General features: G+C 43.0%; 1 protein-coding gene across 3 annotated transcripts in view; it reads right to left on the reverse strand.

Annotated features, from left to right (window-relative positions):
* Positions 1 to 17408, reverse strand: part of STK4 (serine/threonine kinase 4) — a 214606-nt gene that overhangs the window by 51713 nt on the left and 145485 nt on the right. For all 3 annotated transcript variants that reach the window (XM_069243539.1, XM_069243538.1, XM_069243540.1), the window contains exon 10: positions 7478 to 7635. In XM_069243539.1, the coding sequence (XP_069099640.1) occupies positions 7478 to 7635 (158 nt within the window). The remainder of the gene's footprint in view (positions 1 to 7477; positions 7636 to 17408) is intronic.

The following is a 17408-nucleotide window of genomic DNA, read 5'->3' on the forward strand; positions in this document are numbered from 1 at the left end:
TTCATCCATCAACTTAATAGTTCTCACATGCACCCTCTGACACAACTACAATAAAACACATACAAACTGCACAACATATGCAAGACAGACTCAAAAAATATACAAGTATAATAAAAGAAAACATGCAGCCATCCATAAACGGTGGGCAACTGCTTGTGAGTAAGAAACGAAACACAGCAGATGTTGTCAGACTTGCAGTGTTACTCTACATGGCATATTGTTGTTTTAAATTCCAGCATAGTCTCCACATTAAGAACCAATGTATTGATCATCTTGGAATAGTAAGCCAATGATACATTACAGACAACAGCACTTCATAATGGTTATCTGGTTTACAGTACATGCTGATGTATGATGCAAAACACTGCATCATAAATGAGCAGGAAGCAAGCGTCCCATTTACACTGCCTGGAGAGAAAAAATAAAATAAAAAGAGGAGAAGCAAGCAAAATGAACATAGTGACTATAAAAGGAGAAAATTAATAAAAACTAAAGGACTAGCCTGACACTGAAGCACAGATTTTCAGGTAGTTGTGCATATCGGATCAGAAAATAGTGTCATTCAAGGGGCAAGAGAGCCAGTGACTGATGTTGACTGAACCATGACCCCATGAAGTATATATTGCTTAATTATTTTATTTTTTTTGCAAGATCCTGACAGACAGCAAAGCCAGTCAGCACTCCCAAAGTGATTCTAGCAAGAAATATCAGAGAGCAAATCTTCTAACCCTAGGGTTTGTCAAAGACTGAGGCTAACACCAACTTTCTTCCCTACAAGGATAATCTTTCGGGTTTCATGTAACAAAATATCCGCCTGGAGGCTTTAACATGGTGCAAAATGAGTGTACTGTTAAAGGCCTATTGCCTTTAACATATGTGTTGCATAGTAAATAAATTAGGCCGACTGCCTCTTTTTCATAATAAACAGATCAGGCCTATGATACTTAAATAATATTTTCCTAGATAACCAATCAGGCCTATAGCTGTTATGACTGACTGGCGACCCTAATCAACCAAAGCCTACTGTATAGAGCTGAAGATTTCTTACAAGGCATAAAATTATAAAATTACAAAAGTATACAAAATTATAGTTGGCAAAGCAAAGTACTATCTCTTTTAAACGGGCCTAACAAGGATTCTCACAGTGCAAAAAAGCAAGTAATTTGTACCCATAGTTTATCTGAAGGGGTAAATCAACACCATAATCCCTTGCCTACTTCAGTAATCTGTGAGATTCCATGTATCAAAATACCTATCTGTAGGCTTTAATACAGAGTAATAAGAACCCATCTTTATTTGCCTATCGACTTCAACATATAAGTATGCCAGGCCTACTTTAAGTATTCTTACTATTCATACCAAACAATCAAGCATATAACTTCTATCATTGAAGTGTCACCATAACCAACTCAGACCTACAGTCTAGGCTGTAAGTTTTCCCACATCAGATAGACTGTGGCAGAATTATGTACAGAACTACAGCTGTCATAACAATATAAACTCCCTCCTAAGAGAGTCTAACAAGGATTAACCTAGTACCCATCTTCTATCCCCATAGCTTGTCTGGGTACATCACAACACCAAAACCACTGCCTATCACAGTAATCTGTGAGTATGCATGTAACACAAAACCTGCATACAGGCTTTAGCACAGTGCATGAACAATGCATCCATAACAGCCTAATGCCTGGCATAACCTTCCTCAATGAACTGATAAGGCCTATGCCTTCAATCAATCAACACAAGCCTACCAAACGCACATAAGCAGGCAACCATCATGCTTGTAGTCATAAAATTGGAAATATTTAGAAAAATACAGTTTGCAAAACAATATACAACATCTCTTAGTGCAGCCTAACAAGAATCATTGCAGTGAAAATCACCAGGGTTCATCAGACTGGATGGCCAACATCATAATGCTTGTCTGCTACGGAAATATGTGAGATTACATGTAACAAAATAACCTGCTGATGGCCTGTGACACAATGTGATGATAACCAACTGTTAAAGGCCTCCTGGCTTTAACAAATACTTTTCAGAATAAATAAGCTAGGCCTATTGCCTTTGCCGTAACTTTTCATAATAAGCAGATCAGACCTACAGTATCGAACATACCTTTTCAAGTGCATCAATCAGGCCAGTAGCTTGCCACTATACCAAACTCAGGCCCACTGTTTTGAGGTATCAGGTACACAGTCATAGTATTACAAAGGAATACAAAAATTACAGTTGGCTACACAAAATATTACCTCTCCTAGAGGCTTAACAAGGATTCTCAAAGATAAAATCTATATCCCCAGTTGGTCACAGGGAATAACCAACACCAAAGCCCTTGACTAATAAAGTAATTTGTTAGAGAAAACAAAATATTTCTGTGCAGGCTTTCATAGAGAGTAATTACAACAAACAATACATCAGACATACTGCATTCATCATAACATTTCATAATATACAAATTAAGCCTACAGCCATGATCATTGGCCTACCTCCATAACCAACCAGGTTGTAGGGTACTGAGTATAAGCTTTGCCACATGCCAAAAACTACAATACAAGTGTTCTTTTCAGTGGAAGCACACAACTTCAGTCCAGTCAAATCCTGTACTAAAGTGAATCAATGTGTCTGTGAAATACTAGCCTCTTATTCTGTAGCACTCTGAAACCTCTTTTTTTCGTTGATCAAGCAATGTTTGGTGACACCTGTGCTTCTCCAGCCACACCTAAAAATTAAGGTGACCATGCAAAAAGAGGCTCGTTCTCACATCGTTGATTTGGATAATTTTTAGCCAAAGCTTTTTAACCGGATTTGCATCTAAAGCATAATTACACTTCTGCTTAAAGTTATACTCTGATGGCACAACCTATGTTTTAGAGAAGAATGTTGGAACAAATGACAAAACACTAATAAATAAAATTAACCTCCTATGTGTAGGTGATGGCCATTGGCTGACACTGGAAAGAAATATAAATGCTCCTCCTGTGCTCTGCACCATAGGGATTCCTTTATTTTCTTTCCTCCTCAGCCTGGCTGAGAAAAGCAAGTGTTTGTTTTCCCTTTCTGTATTGACAATCAGCACACAGGGCAAGCTGACATCATTACAGCAAACAGAACAGAAAACGAGCCGAACGGCTCGTTTTACTTTCATTGCATTAGTGCTTTGCCGGGTGGGACATATCTAAGCACCCTGAGCACTGCTTCTCTTTGGAAAGGGAGACTCTCCCCTTTCCAAAGATATCTCTGTCCAGTGGATCCCTGCTTGTGGATCGCCACAGGAGAGTGATGGGCCCCAAGCAGGGATCCACCCATTAGACACCAGGGATTTTGGAGTGGTCCCTTGGGCAACGGTTTATGCTTATCCCAAGTCCTACTAATTGTTATGCTCCCTGTCCCCTCCGCTCCCGGGCAATGGGAGTAATTACTTCCGATCTGCCTCCCACGGAGAGCAAGAAAGCCCAAGAGACACTAGGGTATAATACAAAAATTAGTATAAGGGAGGAGGCCCACTATGGGCATGACCATGCCCCCACTACTAAATAAAAAAAAAAAAACTGGTGAGAGACTGGGGCACGCAGAAAAACTGGTGAAGGAGGTTTACTCCAATTTGCCACTACAGGGGGGTGGAGTGGGGCAGAAGGCCCAATGATTTGGCAGGAATATATATTTTTTCATAAAATAGGTGGGTAGGTCTGGCCCATCCAAACAGCCTTAAAGCCTCAACAGTCTTTCTGCTCCCCTGCAGACTAAGGAATCCCATACCAATGGCAAGTATTAGGACATTCGCTTCCTTTGAGTATTGTTTTTGCATATGGACCAGGAGAGTGTGGCAAACTCCCAATATCATCCCACTTGCAATAGTAGTGTTTGCCCTTATTGGGCTTCGGCAGGCTACCCCCTGGGAAAACCTACCATACCAAGGTAGTTTTAAAAACTGAACACGCAGGGGGGGTCCAGGGTGGAGTTCTTAGAGTGGATCCCATATTTTCTTAACCACAATGCCCAGCACACCTCAAATTTTGACACACTTTCCTCATATCTTTGTGAGGAAAACTGCAATCGACAGGAAGCCACACGTTTCCTACTACCTAGCATTCCCTTAGGTCTCCTGAAAACAATGTTACCTCACTTGTGTGGATGGGCCAAGAAATCCAGGTACGAAATATGAGGAAACAGTGTTTTCTTGGTCAACATGTGAGGTTTGAAAGAGATTCTAGGTAAAAACATGATAAGAACATGCAAGTCACCCTGCTGAGGATTCCCCCAGGTATCTAGCATCAAAAAATGTGCAGGTTTGCTAGGTTTCTCTGGGTGTTGGCTTAGCTAAAGCTCAAAATCCACAGCTACCCACTTTGCCAAAAAAGGGTCAGTTTGAGTGGAAAAATGTGATGTTTCCATATTGCATTTTTGGCCCTTTCCTGCTGCAGACACTAGGCCTACCCACACAGGTGAGGTATCATTTTTTGATCAAGATACATGGGGGGAATGCTAAGTAAAAGGAAGCTTGTGGCTCCCTGCAGATTTCAGAACTTTCCATAACAGAAACATGAGATTTTTTTTTAAATCAAAGGTTGAAGTTCTCAAGGGATTCTGGATTAAAAAAACATGGTGAGAGCCACACAATCACCCCACCCTGGATTACCCCAGGTGTCTAGTTTTCACAAATTTGCAGGTTTGCTAGGTTTCCCTAGATGCTGGTTCAGGTAGGGCCCAAAATCTACAGCAACCCACTTTCCAAAAAGGGTCCGATTTGACTTTAAAAAATTGTGATGAATCCATGTTGCGTTTTGTTCTGTTTCCGGATGTGGGCATTAGGCATACCCACACAAATGGGTCGAGAGGCGTAGCTTGGCCGGTAAAATTGGTGGGGGGTTGGATGAGCTTTAGATTTATCAATGATCCAGCTGGGAAATAATGGTGAAACACATTAGACGACAAGCAGAGAGGATGAGAGGGGCCACTGGAAAGGGAGAGGAAGGCGGATCGGTAGGGGTACTAAAAGAGAAAATACAATATATTTGTTTTAAATAACCAACATTTTTGAGGACTTTCAAAACAGATTTTGTGTAAGATTTCCTGTTGAAATCTGACAGTCATCTCACTATACAGGGAGTGCAGAATTATTAGGCAAGTTGTATTTTTGAGGATTAATTTTATTATTGAACAACAACCATGTTCTCAATGAACCCAAAAAACTCATTAATATCAAAGCTGAATATTTTTGGAAGTAGTTTTTAGTTTGTTTTTAGTTTCAGCTATGTTAGGGGGATATCTGTGTGTGCAGGTGACTATTACTGTGCATAATTATTAGGCAACTTAACAAAAAAAAAATATATACCCATTTCAATTATTTATTATTACCAGTGAAACCAATATAACATCTCAACATTCACAAATATACATTTCTGACATTCAAAAACAAAACAAAAACAAATCAGTGACCAATATAGCCACCTTTCTTTGCAAGGACACTCAAAAGCCTGCCATCCATGGATTCCGTCAGTGTTTTGATCTGTTCACCATCAACATTGCGTGCAGCAGCAACCACAGCCTCCCAGACACTGTTCAGAGAGGTGTACTGTTTTCCCTCCTTGTAAATCTCACATTTGATGATGGACCACAGGTTCTCAATGGGGTTCAGATCAGGTGAACAAGGAAGCCATGTCATTAGATTTCCTTCTTTTATACCCTTTCTTGCCAGCCACGCTGTGGAGTACTTGGACGCGTGTGATGGAGCATTGTCCTGCATGAAAATCATGTTTTTCTTGAAGGATGCAGACTTCTTCCTGTACCACTGCTTGAAGAAGGTGTCTTCCAGGAACTGGCAGTAGGACTGGGAGTTGAGCTTGACTCCATCCTCAACCCGAAAAGGCCCCACAAGCTCATCTTTGATGATACCAGCCCAAACCAGTACTCCACCTCCACCTTGCTGGCGTCTGAGTCGGACTGGAGCTCTCTGCCCTTTACCAATCCAGCCACGGGCCCATCCATCTGGCCCATCAAGACTCACTCTCATTTCATCAGTCCATAAAACCTTAGAAAAATCAGTCTTGAGATATTTCTTGGCCCAGTCTTGACGTTTCAGCTTGTGTGTCTTGTTCAGTGGTGGTCGTCTTTCAGCCTTTCTTACCTTGGCCATGTCTCTGAGTATTGCACACCTTGTGCTTTTGGGCACTCCAGTGATGTTGCAGCTCTGAAATATGGCCAAACTGGTGGCAAGTGGCATCGTGGCACCTGCACGCTTGACTTTTCTCAGTTCATGGGCAGTTATTTTGCGCCTTGGTTTTTCCACACGCTTCTTGCGACCCTGTTGACTATTTTGAATGAAACGCTTGATTGTTCGAAGATCACGCTTCAGAAGCTTTGCAATTTTATGAGTGCTGCATCCCTCTGCAAGATATCTCACTATTTTTGACTTTTCTGAGCCTGTCAAGTCCTTCTTTTGACCCATTTTGCCAAAGGAAAGGAAGTTGCCTAATAATTATGCACACCTGATATAGGGTGTTGATGTCATTAGACCACACCCCTTCTCATTACAGAGATGCACATCACCTAATATGCTTAATTGGTAGTAGGCTTTCGAGCCTATACAGCTTGGAGTAAGACAACATGCATAAAGAGGATGATGTGGTCAAAATACTCATTTGCCTAATAATTCTGCACTCCCTGTAGATGAAAGCAGCTGTACCGAACTGTTTCGCAGAAAAAATATTTAAAACCAACCCCTCGCCCCACTCCCCAACTACAGCGCTGATCTAGCCTCCCCAGGGACATTTTTGGCTATTTGTAAGTTGATAATTTATCTTCTTTATGACTGAAGTGTTTTATTCGGTAATCAAGTAGTTAAGAAAACATTTAGCTAACAAAAAATGATGCTTGCACACTCGACGCCAGCTTTTAATTGATACAGCACATTGCAAAAAGGTGGGTTTGTTTGCAGAGTGTGTAACTGCTCAGATCGTGTGTCCTCTCTGAAACCGCAGTCAATGAAGGACAATCACCGCCGGCTGCAAACAAAGCTGTGTGATGACCAGCACCATCAAAACGTGTACTTCACAAATGCATGTTGCCAACGTCGTGTTTGAGTGACAGTCATCTAAACCTGGATTTTATAGCTAAAAGCACTTTTCCCAAAAATAAAATCGCACCATACATGTCACCTTGTCAGCAATGCACCACCAAACCGCACTTTTAGAGGTTCAGTCTAAAATGTTAGCAAAAAGCACGTGTTCACCCTCTCCCGCCTCATCAAGTCTGCCAACCACTCACGGTTCAAACAAAACACTGGAGACAGATTTCAATCTTCCCTTATTGCGGCAGACAGGAAGGCTACATTAGTTAAAGTTATCACATTGCCCTGCAGCTCACACAATACAATAATGCCAATAAAAAAAGGGCTTTCACACAGTTTAAAGAGAAGTCGATTGCATCGTCAGGAGCATTTTCCACAAATCTAATTTGTTCAGAAATTCAATCTACTTACAAACTCGTAGTCTCCCTCCTGAGGTACCTTCCACTCGGATGATGTCTGCGAATGGCTGGAAGCATTGTTTTCTAGACTGCTCATTTGATTCTCTTTCTCTTTTTGCTCAAAATATTCAAGGAAGGACGGTTTATCGGATTGTGAGGTCTCGTTGGTCACTATAAAGTAATACAAGAATTAGGACTTTTTATGGTCAGGAATGAAGGACTGTCACGCTTAATAACTCTAAAGAAGGCAGGTAAGACATGGAAGGGGTATTGTCAGATAGCGATAATGTGGAGCAAGCACACAGACGTGTGTACCAACTGAACTGATTTCGTCCGCCCAGTGCTTAATTTGTGCTTCTTGTTTCCGGTGCTGAGCACAGGCACTTATTTTTGAGGGCCGGGGCTTATTCTCCAGCCTCAAGCATTTTCTGCGAGCAAAAGACACATATGGGACAGACAGAGGAAGGGAAAAACGAAAAAGCGTCACAAAGGGAGAAAGTAGAAAGTTGCAAGAGTGAGCTGAAGGGGCACGGAGTGGTTTTATATGGATTAAAGAAGCCCGAGATGGCGTCCGAATTTCGCCGCCTCAGTATTCCGTGATCACACAATTAAATGCAGCAGCCGCGTGTTTAAGAGGAGGACTTTGGGCACCGGCACCTTTTTATTTACAAGTAAAGTACTGCGTCCGCCTCTTTGTGTGCATCACAAATAGGACAGTGAAATATTGTGTATGAAATTTATCAAAAGCAGAAAATGAACTGCTATTAACACAATTACATTACTTAGTGTTTGCAATTTCGTGTGTGGTTTTGGTAGAGCGCTGCGTACCACCATGCAGCAGCCTCTGAGCGCCACTGTCTACAAAAGCAGTACTACTACCACAGCGCCTACCATACAAGGTGCCCCCAGGGCGCAATGAGTGTGTGCGCTCGCGGTTGTGCTCTCTGCGAACTCTGGGATTACAAAAAGTCTACAGATTCTTGCGTGGCTCTGTGATACAGGTCTTGCCGACACCAGCGGTGCACCAATGCAATCCGAGGCGGAGTGGCCTCGTGTCCACAGGGGCCCCAGGCAAGTGAGGGAATCCTTTGCTTTCGCACCATATTAAAGATATGGGGGCAGATGCAAACAGTCTATCAGGGCTTCCACTGACTGTGCACGACACAGAGATGGGGGCTCCATTGCTGCTCCCCCTGAGGGTAGGGTGACCAGATGTTCCGGATTTCCCCGGACAGTCCCGTTTTTTTGGGGACTGTCCCGGTGTCCCGACGCTTCTCTTAATTTTAAACAAATGTCCCGGTTTTTGGGACAAAGGTCAGATTATCTAGGGAAGCAAAATTCAGGTATGCTCTCCTTTAACAGATGCTTACAAAGTATGCAATAATTAATTTATCTGTTACTGTCAGGCAACACAGCCCCCGTCTGGTCCCAGCAGAGAGACAAGTAGGGAGCAGAGAGAGGTGGGTGGGTGCGGGTTGGGGGGTGCAGGGTGGGAGGTCAAGGCATAGCTAATTGTATATGGGTAGTCTTGTAAATTTTGTGTGTGTGTGTGTAAACACGCACATGTATTGGCACACATTGACAAAGCTATGCTAAAAAAAAACGGTGCATGCCAGATATGATAATGAGTGTAAAGTCGTTAGTCCTCCTTTTATGTCTGACCTGTCCCGGCTTTTGCTCCTCAAAATCTGGTCACCCTGCCTGAGGGTGTTCCTTGGGACGGGAGTATGGCGGTCACAGGGACTCCCTAGACATCTCCCTGGAGACAGGAAATGTGACCCTCTGCGACCGACTGAATTGCCAGAGGCCAGTAGACCTTTTTGAAAAGGAGCTATGGTTTCAAATTGAGGCCAGTCTTTCACTAACACACAATATTGAGGCGGGGAGGTAGAGGGGGGCAGGTAGAGGGGGAGCAGTTACAGTACAGGAGAACACTTTACTTTTTCTGTATAATAAGAGTGCGCTGACTAGGTCTGTGGCAGGTACACAGAGTTACAAGTGCATAAACATAAATCTAGAAAGTGAGCCCAATGTATAGTTCTTGGTATTGACAGTGCTATAAATAAAACTACTGAAGCACGAAAAATAGCTGTAATCTATTACACACACAGCACGCTCAGACACAAAATAGAACATCATAGTAATGGCAATAAGCTGTAACTGACTATTGTATAAAATGAAATTCAATAACATGATTTACCAATAATATGGAATCAAAAACGTGGAGTTCCAGAAATGCTAAAACGCACATTATCACTACAAAGCATTAAACATCGAGTTCCATTAATAAAGTCCCATTATATCTAAAATATGAAAAAAGTATGGTATAATTGCACCTATCTCATCATTCGGTATCTAGATCACATTTCTTTCCCTCTTTGTTATAGTGTGTCAAGCAGAATCTAAAACTAAAGTTTAACCTACCCACCATTAATTACAATGTCATGAGACTTGTAATGGCTTATTGTACAAATAGGTAATTTTAAAGTGCCTTTCTAAAAGTCAAGTTTTTTCCATTGCCATTGTCTGGTCAGCTAAGCTCTTAGACATGTCAAAAACGCGTCCTGCTCATGTCCATTCATACTCTTTTGGTTTGGTCAAGACTAACGAAGTATATCTTCGTGCTTTTCTGGAGACATATTGTGTGGTCACATTTTAAGATCTACTGTGGCCCGACTGAGCCTGGTCTTGTGTGCAACTGTCAGCCAGTGCATAGCCGAAAGCACTGGAGAAATGTGTTACGTCTCTACCTTACTGATATGTTCATAGTAACCTCCATCGGGCATTAATAGTACGCCGATAATGTGCCCAGTTTTTTTTTTTTGGTGTGTTTCGGTTAAATGTGTTCACATCCGACGTAACACCTGCAGACCGTAGTGGTATGACGACTCAAAAATGCGTTAGTCCGAACATCCACAGACAAGAGAGCATCACACCAGACACGCCAGGTTTCGACTTTATCTAGCTGATAGGCCGGCGCAGTTACTTACTCTTGTCTGTTTTCTTTTTTCAGGTGAAGTGCCCGACAGACGATAGGCAGAAGCACTCAGGTTGGTAACAACGGTTATTCCCCTACAAAAACCAGAGTACTTCTTGACCATGGGAGTGCGCTCTCTGACCCTCTCGCAGTGACTCTCAGCCCCACCATCAGCATATGGTTTGTGAGTGTGTTGAAAGCCGAGTATAGGTCCAGGGCCATCAGCAGTACATGGTGGCCTCTGTCCATGACATTCAGGATGCTGTTTTGGCCATTTAAAAGTGCTCTCTCTGTTCCGCTCTTCTGCCTAAAAATAGCCTATACGATAACGTCTTACAAGTCTATGTGGCCTTGAAACTATATAGGGGCGTCTTGTGAGAACTTTCAATAATAAGATTATAACCAAGAGCAGCTAATCACTAACTCGCCTGCTAGGCTCGAGGGATGATGTTTTAAGTAATGGTGTAGTCGAAGCCTCCTCCAAAGCCTTAGGTGTTAGCTGTTATTCTATTTCCCAGTTTTACTGGACAAAATGTCAGCTCTTCCCAACATCCCTTAAATAGGTGGAAAGGAAAATATCTGCTGAACTTGAGTTGACATTCATATTGAGTGCAATCTTTATCAGCTCACCCTCAAGGATAGACCTAAAATCAAAGAGTTATTTTTAGAGTGTCTTGTCATATTTAGCCCTTCTCAGTGACGAGGAAGAAGGAAGTATACATTTTCATCGAAGGGCATTATATTATACTAGAGCTTATTGATTTGCCCCAATTCCTGGAGGTATTTTTCTGCATAGGAGGAAATGAATGTACATCACCCTGTGCACATCACACTCTGCGCCCTCTGCGGTTATGAACAATCGTTGACCTGTGTAACTTGGTGCATGTGCAGTGGTTTGTTTGCATGCATTAATGCCCGTATGTCTGTTAGAATTTCTGTAAAATGATGTCTATGTTCATCAGTAGGTAATGGTCTGTCTGCATGCTCTGTATTTTAAGTTGTGCCTATGGCTGTATGCACAAGGCAAACCTACTGGTAATCCAAATCAGGGCCGGCTTTAGCGCTGGTGGCACCCTGTGCTATAGTCTATTTCCCACACTATCGTTCCCCTCATCCCTCCAGAGCCCCTCACATATATTTCATTTTTTTTTCTTAAGGCGCTGGTAAAGGCCATCTGTACTAATCCACTCCGCCATCCACATAAAATACAGATCTGTTCCTTGCAACAGGCATATTAACCATCTGCGCTACCTCATGGTGAGTCAAAACGACCACAAGCCAAATCTCCGCTGTCTAACACCCTCCTTTGTTTCTCAAAACTCTGCTTGCTCTCTCTCTATCAGGAACATTAAATCACACGAGTTATCTTGACATTTTTATTGTTGCCTGACAGCTGAAGCACATTGAACTTTGCTTCAGGTGCTTTTGAATTGTAAGTTATTGCTAAACACAGTGCCTCCCCTTCCGAGGTCAGCGTGCCCCGGCCTCCTCTACCCCCCCACCACCTCCACGTCAGCACCCCGTGCGACCACACCGGTCGCACCCACTAAAGCAGACTCTGATCCAAATGATTGTTATCTATTTTTCTCCATGGTCATTCCTCCGCATTCTGTCAAGAACATAGCTTTCAGGTTGTTTGTTGTATGAACCCTTTTGAATTAGTAAAGAATATTCTTCGGGTACGGTATAAACTGGTAGCTGACTGACATTTTAGACAAGAACAGGTGGATTTCATCAAATATCACAGACCTTTAAAAGCTCTATGGGTCCATTGTTTAGAAAAGGTACTGCTTACAAAAATACGGTCTTGAAAGCCAGCCTTTTTCTGAGAGCAAACCACAGCTGTCCAGGTAATGTGGCTGCAAATGACTTCGATTTTGACATTTGAACACCATCTACTGGTGCCATAATTATTTAATTACTGCGCCAAAACAGCTTGCTTAAGAGTAACTATTTTACAGAAGAGTGGTTCTAATTCTCTCAGACAGTGTGTTTTTCTCTCTCTCTAGACATAGATCTGTTAAGCGGGAACAGAGGAGAAGGGGGAATCCCAAAACCAAATTTCCACAGCCAATTTCCAAAGTGATTTTTAAATTGTGCTACAGCTAAAACAGCTGAACTGAATAACACAAAATTTGGCAGAAAGCTAGATCTTTCCTCACAAAGCGTGTTTTTGTGATTTGATGTAAATCGTTTCTGTAGTTTCAGAGAAATTTTTGTTCAAAATGTATAGATATGTGGATGGTTGTGTCAACGGGAGTACAGTGGGCAAGCAACTTCAAATAATAGAGCGATCTGATTTGCCGAGGTCGCCCCCTCCCAAACAACCACCTTGTTCCCCTCACGCTCTGAATGGCAGGCCGCAACTTAAAGGGAAATGTTACAGCTGCCATTACAAGACAGATGGAGTTAGTCTCTGTGTCCTGACAATTAAGACAATATAAGTATAAGGGGGTAGACTACTGGGACCAGATGGTAAAACCCACCACCACTGTCCAGGGCCAAATTTCAAAGATTATTTTTTGTTTGAGGTTGCCGCGATCCCACAGAACTCAAGCGGGTGCTGCACACTGTGAAGAGTTGGGCACCCCTCAAAAGGTCTTGTGCCTTTCCCATCGCGTGCAGTATCCGTCTTTCGTAATACACTCTGTGAAGGATGTTAAACTAGATTAGCCATAACCGTACTTTGGCTGGTGGCACTTTTGATCAGCCTATCGTCTAGATATGGGAACATGTATGTGCCCCCACTTCTGAGATAAGATGCAATTTATGAATACACGTGGTGCAGTAGTTACTCCAATTGGCAACACCTTTAACTAATGGTACTGTCCATTTACATGAAAACGGATAGTGGTGATGTGCTATGTTTATTGAAATGAGTAAGTAGCGCCATATTTAGATCCCCCTAGCTCCACAGAAGCGTCACTTATTGTGATGCTCCTGTGGTGCTAAGCACAGAGCCATATACAAGGTGGCATTAAGCCATTTTTGTGGCTTAACGCCACCTTGTAAATACATCCCCTTCCCCGAAGCACTATACGTGGAAGGGGCGTGCAATGGGTGTTGCTATGGGCGTGCCGCAGCAACACCCATTGCATTTTGACGCTGCCTCAGATTTACGGGTTTTCGTAAACCTGAGGCAGCACCAAAATCTAACACCAACCCCAGGGGTGGTGTTAGCAGGGCGCAACGAGGAGAAATACTTTTAAGTGTTAAGCATCATAGGGTTGAATATCATCCCCTGTGTCAATGTCAACCGTTGATGACGGTGTGGGTGATATATACAGTTGTTCTAGAGGAAAGCATTCCGGTGATTGCATACGGACTAGTGGTATTGTAGATCACAATATAGGAAGGACAGGTGAAGGAGGAGAGGTTATGCACGTTTAAGTGGATGAAGAGATGGAGTTGAAAAAGGAAAAAGGATACGGCTAGTGTCTGTGTCTTTACGCTTCTTCTTTGGAGTTTTGGGTGGATCTGGCCCCATGATTTCTTCCTCAAAATTCTTCTTTATTTTAGGAAGTGTGTCCATAGGTCAGGGAGGTAGTTTTGTGGCCATGTCTGGATTAATAAACAAGGCCTTTTGCTTGTTATCAAGTCTTTCTTGGACTTTCTCATGAATGGGCTCCATAGGCTGCTGTTTGGGCTCCAGCACCATTTTTTGACGTCGAGGACCATTTCAAAACCAACAGAATCATTAATGCAGATGACCTTTTCTGCTGCTGAACGTGTTTTGGAGCTGAAGGTTTTTTCAGATCCGAAGATGATATTTTCGTTCAGATGCCCAGTGGTGCTTTGCTTGGGTTGAAGCTGGGTTTTTGGACACCGTCACCAAGGAACCTTCCATGCCTTTGACTTTTCAAAGCCAAAGGTTTTTTAGGCTGAGGGATGAGTGTTTGCACCTTTGCCTTTTTCCGGATAATACCATGGCCCAAGGTCAGTGGGCTTACGTGAGCCATTTTAGATGGTTTAGTGAGGGTGTGTACAGCTTTCGCTGGGGTACTCATGTGCCCTTCTGATGCTGATGGATCATTTAGAGCATTCACTGCTGCTGGCAAGCAGTATGGGAATGTCCATAGGCACAGCCTGTGTCTTGGCCTCCTCGAGTTCTTCCTCCAACTCTATTTACTGCTCCCCGAAGATGTCCGACACATCATTGGCTTGGTGCGCCTGCATGGTGGAGTGGGCCCAGCAACTTTCCTTCTGTAGCAGAAGCTTTTCTTGGAACAGAAGACAAGGCACGGCTCATACAACACCTTGTCGTGTATAGGGGATAGACAGAGGTTGCAGACATAGGTTTGATCTTGCCCAGACTACTTGGTGTTGCACTTGGGGAAAAAAAAATTAAAGTGTCTTTTCCATCCCTCTGAGTGGTGGAGTGGAAGAAAGCGGGGAAAAAATGTAAACCAAAATCATACAGGTATTCAGTCTTGCAGGCGGACCCTAACCCTTGAAGAAAACCAGTAGATATTCATAAGGTCTTATGGCAGGGATCGAAGCTTTGGTCATGGAGCTCGAGATCGACGTTCAAACTCCATGGCACCAAAAACAATCTAACAAAGGAGCCAATGACCATGCACAATACAGACTATAGGAGGAATCACGGTACCTTGTGACTTGAAAGACTTCTTCAAAGAAAAACAAGTTGAGAACATCCAAGGCCTACACTAGATGGCAGGAGTATGCAAAGCATATGTATCTATGGCCAACACGTGCTACGAATATATATATTTTAATTATTCTTAGATGGAAAGCTTGCTCAACCATAGATGTGTAGACTGTCAGTCATCAATGGGAAATGTAAAGGTGCCCAAGATGGGGAGTGGGCATACTGATTTAGGGTCCTGTACAACAGAAAATATCTGCCATTTATGAGAGAGTGAAGACCGGTGCCTGCACACTGGGCTCTGGTCATGGTAGTGGAGCATGGGACTCATAACAATTGGGCTCAAAGCAACAGTAGCTGTATAAACACCTAACATGTGCCTCCTGTTCTTGGTGGACTTTGTAGTTTGGTAATATCTCATCGGCTTTTTACCTCCAGTATTAAGTTTTAAATGCTGAGATGCAATGGATATAGGTGTGAAGTAACTTTATCCAAGAGCAAAGATGGAAGGATCCCGACAGGTTAGGTTGAGAACATATAAAAATAAAAATAGGAAGGGGTAGCTTTGAATGTGCAAGGACTGATGAGTGGCAGTTTGACATCCTTCCTATAATGGAAAAATGTGAATGCAGACATTTTCCAGGAGAGTCGCTTATTTCCTTTTTTTAGTATTATTTTTTTATTATTCGGAAAAGAAAGAAAATTCATTACATGAATTTTACAAAGCGAAGAATTTAGTTCATAGAAAAAAGGAGATAAAAAATACATAATAATCATAATCAAATTCCTAACAGTTCAGATTTCAATGAGAAGTAAAGCTTTTGAACAACCCCCCACGCAGTGGCCATTAACGGGTCCGAATCCATTCTTGAAACTGCCCCTATATCGCCTGCCCTTTTCTCCTCGCACGTCTCCCCTTCTGTTCATACAAGGCGACCTCAAGATGATACACGGATAACAATTTACCCAGCCACTGTTGACACGTAGGGGGCCATGGATCCAGCCATGCAGACGAAATGCACAATCAGTAAAGCGACATAGCCATACAAAATAAAAGCTCTATGCATTTCCCCCGCTTTCTCAGCAATCCCTAAAACCATAATCTCAGGGGTAAGCTCTACTTCGTATCCCAAAATGCCTTTTAACACTAGCTGGTATCCCTTAGAAGTGGCATCGAGCAGATCCCTTAACCCATCCCAGGACCCATTAAAGTTAAAATCACCACAAAGAATATAAAGGGAGGGCCATCCTGCTAATTCCACTGCCAAAAAGTCCATTACGGCAGGATCATCCGTTATTGCACCATGTACCGAGCATAAAGTGAAGCACCCTCGCCTATAGTGACACTCCGCTGCCACCCATCTTCCATTTCTATCTGCCACCTGCCTTCCAAATTTCAATCTATTGCTCCGATTCTATTGCCACCCCTTTGGTCTTAGCACCTTGTTCGGAACAGACGACTCTCATGCCAAGTGAGCCCAGGATCCCTCTATTAGTATGTTCCACATGCGTCTCCTGTAAACAATATATATCAGCTCTAAGAATTTTCAAGTCTTCTGCAATTTTTTGCCTTTTCCGGGGATCGTTTAATCCACAAATATTGATTGATGCAATTCGTAATCTCGTCATTTAACCCTAACCTTACTTGCTTCTCTACAAATATATAAATTTTTCTTTTTTTGCCTTTCATATACCTTCTCTCTGATTTTATCGTATCTTGAGCACCTTTCTTTTCTCTTTCAACCCCATTGATCGCAAACAGCCCATTGCTCCTTTCTCTTCCGTTTTTTCCTCATATCCCCACCCTGTGCACCACCGCATATTCCAACCCCGCCTCTCAGAACCCTTTTCCCCACCTGTGCACCTCCCCTCCAAACCATCCTCCCGCAGCCCTCACCCCAACCTCCCCCACCGCCCCCCCTACCAACTGAGCAATCAGACCATCACCGGCCTGAATGATGGTGACTAAAGATGCCAGCCGGCGACCCCCCTCCCAAGGCACTGCTTTCATACAACCCCACCGATTTGCATCGCGCCCAGCTTCTAGCACACTAATCTTCTACTGATGCTGTCTATGACTTTAATTCCGTCATGTATTCATTCGCTTGAATTTACGACGTGAACATCCTGACTTTCCCATTAATCACTGTCTTCAGCCTTGCAGGGGCCAACAGGAAAGCCTCCCCTCCCCCATCTTGGAAAGGCTTGATCAACTGCCTTAATCGCCACCTACGCTCCACTGTGGCATGGCAGTAATCAGGTCGCGCAAAGAAAGTTACATTCTCAGCGCAGCAAGGGGCTTCCGGACAGGCCTTCTCGAATATATCTTGCAGCAGTAAGAAATTACCGAAGAAGACCAGA

This window comes from Pleurodeles waltl, chromosome 7 (assembly GCF_031143425.1).
Source record: "Pleurodeles waltl isolate 20211129_DDA chromosome 7, aPleWal1.hap1.20221129, whole genome shotgun sequence".
Lineage (NCBI taxonomy): Eukaryota > Metazoa > Chordata > Amphibia > Caudata > Salamandridae > Pleurodeles > Pleurodeles waltl.